Source organism: Argentina silus (assembly GCF_951799395.1).
Source record: "Argentina silus genome assembly, chromosome: 15".
Taxonomy (NCBI): domain Eukaryota; kingdom Metazoa; phylum Chordata; class Actinopteri; order Argentiniformes; family Argentinidae; genus Argentina; species Argentina silus.
The window spans coordinates 9,158,203-9,166,565 of NC_139669.1; the positions used below are offsets into that span (position 1 = coordinate 9,158,203).

Consider the following 8,363-nt stretch of genomic DNA (forward strand, 5'->3'; position numbering starts at 1 on the left):
AGTCTCCCTATTAGCGCTCGCTGCTGCGTGACGCTGTGTTAAAGAGGTTCCCCCAGGGCCCTTGGAGTGCCTCTGCACTCCTGCAGCTCCTCACATCTACGGTGTGTTACTATTGAGATCTCACTGTCACTGGCCCACATTCACAGAGACACAGTCAGAATGCTAAGGCTCGGGGGGGGGGGGGGGGGGGGGGGGGATGATGATGAGAGAATCATGGTTTTTGCCGTAGTCGGCAGCCATCTTGTGCAGCTCTGTTGTGTGAGAGCGAGCACTGTGGTTCTGCATGCGATAGCGTGTGTGTGTGTGTTTGTGCGTGTGTGTGTGTGTGCGTGGGAGAGCGCCAGGGAGCAGAGATGATTGACACGTCAGAGTTGTGTTGTCTGTCTTCCTCGGGGTGACAGTACAGATCACACCCTGCCAGGCGCTCAGCTCCAACCCTTCATTACCCCGTCAGCAGCACACACAACACTGATCCCTCTCTCCGGGGGGAGGGGTGGGGGGGCGGGGGGGGTGGGAGGGAGGGAGGGAGAGGGAAGACACTCCAGTCAATATACAACACTCTCTTAGATCCCAGAGAGCTCAGAACCAATAGAGAAACAGACTAGCGTCTTCCATGCTTAGCAACGATAATGTATGATATTCCATACTGATGATTGAGTAAAGAATCGTACGACTAAGAAGCTTTAATACTATTTTTCATTATTATTAAATGACGTCTTCTATTAGTACGACTGGTATTTCCATGGCCTCATGTCCTCTCGTTGTTATTGAAAACACGAGAGAACCTAATGTGTCTCATATGAACTGGCATACGGCAGATACAGTAGGCTTCTCTCCGCACCATCAATAAATGATGCACAGTTGTTAGTCTGGCTCTTAATTTAGATAAAATGTGGGATTTGTACAAATAGCATACTGCTTGTTTGAAGAGGCAACACGATTATGCAGAGATAATAGCATCTGGGAAATTAATCAGGGCCCTGGGGGATTCAGAGGCATCCTCAGTGCCGATGATGAGAATCAGTGTTTATTATTATGGTGGTGGTGGTACAGGACGTGTCCTCTGCTCCTGCTCAACGGATGCCTCCCCCATTAGCAGAGAAGACGAGATTCCAACCAGGGGAGGCTGGTGGAGGTAGAAATCGGAGGACTCGGGCTCATTGTGATGCATGGAGTGGAATGGTATCCTACTGTATGGGGATTTTCCACACTTTAGGACCGACTGACCCTTTCTAACCCTGCTTCAGCAACTATGGTGGATGCATAACCCAGGCCAGGCCAGCCCAGTACAGCTCAGCTCGGCTCAACTTGGTAGTGTGAATTAGGGTTTAGTCTTGAACAGGAGTAATCTCTCTAGGGCATAACTACACCCTTGCTATATGTCCTAGAGCATCACTGGTACTGTGTTTGTACTAATGAGAGGTTGGTGGTAGTGAGGACTTTGTCAGATTAATTGGCACTGCAGTGTCCTGGTTAAAGCTGCTCCGCTGTGTCCTTGTGACAAAGTGGCGTCAGTCTCTCTAACCTTGTCTTGGTTACTCTGGGTAGTGCGTGACAATCCCTGGTGTGGGTTTGGGCAGAGGGCAGGGTCAGGGTCAGGCAGTGCCAGCTGGAGCCCCTCTGGCCCCTAATCACTGGCTGACCCCAGAGACAGAGCATCAGGGACGGGGGGACCGGTGAGGAGGCAGGAGGCGGGGGAGGGGGGGGGGGGGGGGGGGGGTGATAGCATTCTGACACTTGCGTCTCATTGGTGTGTGTGAGCAATAAGCAAGCAGTAAGCGGTAAGGTCAGAGTTGTGTGTGTGTGTGTGTGTGTGTGTGTGTGTGTGTGGAGAGAGTGAGAGAAAGAGAGACAGAGAGAGATAATGTGTGTGTGTGTGTGTGTGCGTGCGTGCATGTGCGTGCATGTGTGTGTGTATAAAATAGTAAGGTCAGTGCAGGGCTGTGTGTGTGTGTGTGGAGAGAGAGAGAGAGAGAAAGAGTGACAGAGAGAGATAATGTGTGCGTGTGTGTGTGTGTGCGTGATTGCGTGCGTGCGTGCGTGCGTGTGTGTGTGTGTGTGTGTAAAATAGTAAGGTCAGCGCAGGGCTGTGTGTGTGTGTGTGTGTGTGTGTGTGTGTGTGTGTGTGTGTGTCTGTGTGTGTGTCTGTGTGTGTGTCTGTGTGTGTGTGTGTGTGTGTGTGTGTGTGTGTGTGTGTGTGGCCTCTGAGGACACCTCCAGCAACTGAAATCAGTGTAGCCAATCAATGACGACTGCTCTGAGAGCTGGAGGCAGCCCGGCCGGCCCCACACAGAAACACTGCCGTCAGCACTTTTACCGTCCTCCGCCAGCACTCCCTCTCTCTCTCTCTCTCTCTCTCTCTCCTCCTTTATCATCCTGTCTGTCTATCTTGTCCAACCATGCTCCTCAATCGTTCCTCTGGGGGACATACAGACACCGTTGCATTTTCCTACTGTAGGTACAGTAGGTTTGGGACCTGGTGCGGCGTTGGTTGGTGTGTAGCAGTGTTTTCAGTACCTGATGTACAGCTGTTGGTGTTTTGAGTGTAGTGTTGTATCTATGCTCCTCAGGTGGGGTGAAGTGGTGTTTTGGGTTGCAGGAGTGTTGGTACCTGGTGTGTGTGTATGGTTGCAGTAGTGTTGGTACCTGGTGTGTGTGTGTGTGTGTGTGTGTGTATGTGTATGGTTCTAGTAGTGTTGGTACATGGTGTGTATGGTTGCAGTAGTGTTGATACCAGGTGTGTATGGTTGCAGTAGTGTTGGTACGTGGTGTGTATGGTTGCAGCAGTGTTGGTACCTGGTGTGTGTGTGTGTGGTTGCAGTAGTGTTGGTACCTGGTGTGTGTGTGTTTATGGTTCTAGTAGTGTTGGTGCATGGTGTGTATGGTTGCAGTAGTGTTGGTACCAGGTGTGTATGGTTGCAGTAGTGTTGGTACCTGGTGTGTGTGTGTGTGTGTGTGTGTGTCTGTGTCTGTGTCTGTGTCTGTGTGTGTATGGTTCTAGTGGTGTTGTTACCTGTGTGTGCATGTGCGTGTGCGTGTGCGTGTGCGTGTGTGTGTGTGTTGTAAAACTGTAAGGTCAGAGCAGGGTTGTGTGTGTGTGTGGTCTTTGTATTGGTACCTGGTGTGTTTGGCTGCAGTAGTGTTGGTAGCTGGTGTGTGTGTGTGTTTGCAGTAGTGGTGCCTGGTGTGTGTGTGTGTTTGCAGCAGTGGCACCTGGTGTGTGTGTGTGTGTTTGCAGTAGTGGTATCTGGTGTGTGTGTGTGTGTGTGTGTTTGCAGTAGTGGTATCTGGTGTGTGTGTGTGTGTGTGTTTGCAGTAGAGGTATCTGGTGTGTGTGTGTGTGTGTGTGTGTGTGTGTGTGTGTGTTTGCAGTAGTGGTATCTGCTGTGTGTGTGTGTGTGTGTTTGTGTGTGTGTGTGTGTTTGCAGTAGTGGTATCTGCTGTGTGTGTGTGTGTGTGTGTGTGTTTGCAGTAGTGGTACCTGGTGTGTGTGTGTGTGTGTTTGCAGTAGTGGTATCTGGTGTGTGTGTGTGTGTGTGTGTGTTTGCAGTAGTGGTACCTGGTGTGTGTGTGCTCCTTTAGGTGGGCTGGCAGTTGAAGAACCTGGTGAACGCTCTGAGAGAGGACCCGTGTGGAGTCATCCTCACGCTGAAGAAGAGGCCCCAGAACACCCTCAGCTCCACCCCCGCCCTGCTCAGGAACGTACGATGGAAACCTCTGGGCCTGCAGGTAAACCAACACCTCCCTGGGGAGAAGGTACCTGTAAACACAGGTCAGGGATCAGCTTACCTTCATCAAATCCTAACCTTGACCCCCTTGGTTGAGGCAGAACTGACCTCAGTTTCTAGGAGAAACTTTCTCTGAGCAGGTTGCTCCCTATGTCTATGTTCTCCTGATGGTCCAGCTAACCCCTCTCCCTACAGCCCTGCCCCACCCCCCACCACCCCTACTCCACTTCCCAGAATGCTCCACTACCCACAATGCTTCATTTACAAGCGGTTTAGACCAACTAGAGACTCTGCTTGGTACACAGTACGTGTGCACGCTCAACACACGTTTGCCCTGGACTGACACACTTGTTCACTGTTCAAATCTTGCGTCATTAACACACTCGGCTGTGCGGTATACACTGAAATGAAAACTGTGAGGGAATTGTGGATTTATAGCCTAAAACACACTGTTAGAGTTCTAAGGACAGACTAGACCATGTAACAAGGAGGAGGAGGTCGATTTAGGAGGACAGGATGTTTATGTTTGCATGATGTGTATCGTATAATACACAAAAACACCTATAGGCCCAAATAATATGGTGAAGTGTTTTGTGGGATTGTTGCTTTGACGCAAGAGACGGGACAGGACGGGACAGTATACAGTATCTACAGTAGTAAACTACAGAACCAAAATGAAAACGTGCATTTCTTACACTTGGTGGTATTTAGATTCAATGTGTTTTGTTGTGTATCTTGTCCAAAGCACCATTTTTTCAGATAGAGATAAAAGCTCCACACAGCTTAAATCTGAGAGATTCCAGCAGTGATGCAGGCTGACGTCTCTGCTCTGACGCTGTGGTGGAGTGACAGGAGGCGTCCCAGGGTCAACCATACTCTCAATCACACTCACAATCAACATTCAGACTCACACACGCAGACTGCACTTCAGACACACACAGTGCGCTCCATAAGTTTTGGAAAGAGGAAGCATTTTGTCTTCTTTTAGCTCCAACAGTTTGGATTTGAAATCGAAACAATTGCTATGGGGTTGAAGTACAGATTCTCAGCTTTAAATCTATGGGTTTTATTTTCATATTCGGTTCACCATTTAGAAAGTACAATGTGTTTTAAACACACTCCCCCTATTTCATCCTTTCCTTCAGTACTCAATTTAGTTGCAACAGCATACAAGAATCAATGGGGGTAGAAATCGGACGACAGACTCATTGAAATGCATGGAATGGAATGAGAAACGGTATCAAACATGAGTGTCGGATACCATTCCTCATTCCATTACCATTCCTCATTCCGTGCATTACAATGTGCCTGTCTTCCGATTTCTACCTCCACCAGCCTCCCCTGATAAGAATAGCAGTATGACTAGGTAAAGTAATACCAACTATTACAATGACCATCGAACCCAGGAGTAGAGCCTGTGAGTCTTGACAAGCCAGGGTACGCTACCGCTAATACACTGAAAAGACAGCAAGATAAAAGATACCAGACACAGGGTCTTTTCCTCCAACCCCAGGAGGATCATTTCATCTTACAGGAGTGTAGAGAGGGGTTGTTGGGGCTGTGGGCGTGCAGGGATGGGAGGAGGAGGGGAGGATGATGATGGGAGAGGGGTTGTTGGGGCTGTGGGCGTGCAGGGAAGGGAGGAGGAGGGGAGGATGATGATGGGAGAGGGGTTGTTGGGGCTGTGGGCGTGCAGGGAAGGGAGGAGGAGGGGAGGATGATGATGGTCGGTGTGTTTTGAAAAGCAGTGGCTGGGTTGGCGGGCCGTGGGTTACACGGCTGCTATTTATAGCAGTGCATTAGGCTAATTCATTTACATGCTACATGCATGCTTTGATCTCTGGCTGAGCGCTCTGCCTCTCTCTTTTTTCTTCTCTCTCTCTCTCTCTCTCTCTCTCTCTCTCTCTCTCTCTCTCTTTCTGCCTCTCTCTCTCTCTCTCTCTCTCTCTCTTTCTGCCTCTCTTTCTCTATCTCTTCCCACTCCCTTTATGTCCCTCCCCTCTCTCTCTCCGTCTCTCCTTCCCCCTTTCTTCAGTTTGATGCATTCTGAAACGTATAGCTGTGTTGTGCGCGTGTGTGTGTGTGTGTGTGTGTGTGTGTGTGTGTGTGTACGTGCATACGTGTGCGTGCGTGCGTGTGTGTGTAGTTAAGGGTCTGGTCTGGTGTTTCCAGCAGTTCCTTCTGCATCTGTTTCTCAAGTGTAGAGATTCAGTATTGTACATGCGTGCAGGGGCAGGCAGGGTCGATAAAGGTGGTCCGCCATGTCATGGTCACTGTGAATTCTCCCTACAGATGGTCCCTATCAGGGGAGGCTGGTGAAGGTAGAAATCGGAGGACGATTTCATTGTAATGTATTACAATGAGGCCCATCCTCCGATTTCGACCTCCACCAGCCTCCGCTGGTCCCTACCAGCTGTTAGCTTGTAGATTGTTACATTGTTATTTTGGTTGTTGGCTGGTTAAATCGTTGTTACATCGTCGTGTTGGTAAGTCATTGTTTCTGTGTGCTGTGTGTACAGCAGTGAAGGATTATGGGAAGGCTTTGTGAGCGTCGAGCATTCTGCCCTGATCGGCTGCTACGACACAAAACCACGCTGTGAGCGCAGCGATCAGAGCCCAGAAATGTCTGGGAGAGAGGAGAAGAAAGGAGTGTTTTCGAGTTGTTCTCCCAGAAAGACTGGAGCTTTCAATTATTCATAACCAACTACAGGCAGCTCCACTCGCGCTGAAAGAAGAGCTTCTACTCAGCAAATACTGTAGATAATTCAGTGATTCAAAAATAACCGTGTGTGTGTGTGTGTGTGTGTGCGTGTGTGTGTGTGTCTGTATGCATGCACGCACATGATTGTGCGTAAGTGTGTGTGTGTGTGTGTGTGTGTGTGTGTGTGTGTGCATGCATGCACATGAGTGTGGTAAGTGTGTGTGCAAATGTGTATCATGGGTCAGAGAGGCTGCTCTGTTATCAGACCTGCTGCTCCTTTGAGAGGCACAGGAACTAGGTCACTCCACTCTGTAAGCCTGGTTTTGGACACACACACACACACACACACACACACACACACACACACACACACACACACACACACACATACACACACACACACACACACACACACACACACACACACACCTCTAAGCCCGGTTTTGGAGGACGAACTGTTCTGCTCTGATGTGGCACGTGATCAGCTGGACAATGGGGGAATGTAGAACGGATATGATTTATTATCTCTTCAAATCATCCTGTGAGTTCAGCTCAGAATCCGAGCATGGAAGTCACTGTTGAGTTGAATAGAAAGGATGGCACCTCGTCAAGGAGCTGCAGCTGCATGCTTGTTTAGGCAAGACAGTGAACCAGGTGATCCAGCCTCTCTCTCTAGAAGTCACTACTCTAAATGGGTCACAACATTGTCCTTACCCCTCATAGTGGTGAGCATGATGAAGATGGTGAGGAGGAGGAGGAGGAGGAGGAGAAAAAGCATGATGATGATGAGGATTTTGGGGATAAGGATGATGATGATAAGGATGATTTAGATAAGGATGATGATGATGATGATGATGATGATGATGATTATGAGGAGGATGATGCAGCAGGGGCCTGTTCGGCTAACCGTGCTCCGGTACAAAAATGCTGTATTTCACGTGTCACTGGGCTCCATCTCTGTGTTCACATCACTGGTCTCACGTGTGCTCTCATGGTCTCTAACCCCACTCTGCTCTCATTCGCTCTGTTGTGATGTGTGTTTAGAAATATCAATTATTACTTTTTCTGAATGCCTGCTATTTTAGTCACTATGTATTATTGATTAGCAGCGGTAGTCTCTTTGGGTGAAGCTACTGTGTGGCCAATCGTTTCAGCCCTGAGCAGTGGAGGCTGATTTGATACCATTCCTCATTCCATTCAATGCATTACAATGATCCTGTCCTCCGATTTCTACCTCCACCAGCCTCCCCTGGCCCTGAGGTATTTTAGCCACTGGAGGTTTTTCAACTGGGAGACCTCTAGCACAAAGACATGCACGACAGATGAACTGTGTCAATCAAAGTATGCTAATGAATGTGTATTGGGGAGGCTGGGATTGGTTAGAGGAGGGAGGAGGGGTCTCGAGTGCGGGTTTGGGCAGAGGGGGCATTTGGGTTTCGCACAGCAGGAGGCGAATCATTGAAGTGCTGTTTTAACAGGCTGGAATTACTCCCCTGCCTGCTGTTGGTCCCTCTCTCCTTCTCTCTCTCTCTCTCTCTCTCTCTCTCATCCTCCCTCTCCCTCTCCCTTCCTCCCTCCTCTCTCTGCTCTCTTCGCCCCCCCCCCCTCCCTTTCGTTCGTCCTCTCTCGTCCTCTCTCGCCCTCTCTCTCTCCCTCCCTCTCTCGCCCTCTCTCCCTCTCTCCCTCCCTCTCTCTCTCCTGGGCTGTTCACACAGACAGCAGCAGGCTATAATCAGTAAATTACTGTTTTCACTCTCAGCTCTAGTCACAACACTGCACAGCTCCAAGCAGCTGCTCCCACCTCCTCTCCATCCCTCCATCCCTCTCTCCTTCTCTCTCCTTCTCTCTCTCTCTCTCTCTCTCGCGTGCTTTCTGTCCCTTTTTCTCGCCTCTCTCCTTCTCTTTCTCCTCTTCTCCCTTTCTTTCTCTCTCTC

At 49.5% G+C, this 8,363-nt stretch overlaps 1 protein-coding gene across 1 annotated transcript in view; it reads left to right on the forward strand.

The window, feature by feature from the left end:
* The window catches only part of LOC310815684 (connector enhancer of kinase suppressor of ras 2-like), a gene marked incomplete at both ends in the record, with an annotated part of 31,356 nt that overhangs the window by 18,376 nt on the left and 4,617 nt on the right, over window positions 1–8,363 (forward strand). The window contains one exon of the mRNA XM_083685575.1: window positions 3,583–3,772. Within this exon, the coding sequence (XP_083541701.1) occupies window positions 3,583–3,772 (190 nt within the window). The remainder of the gene's footprint in view (window positions 1–3,582; window positions 3,773–8,363) is intronic.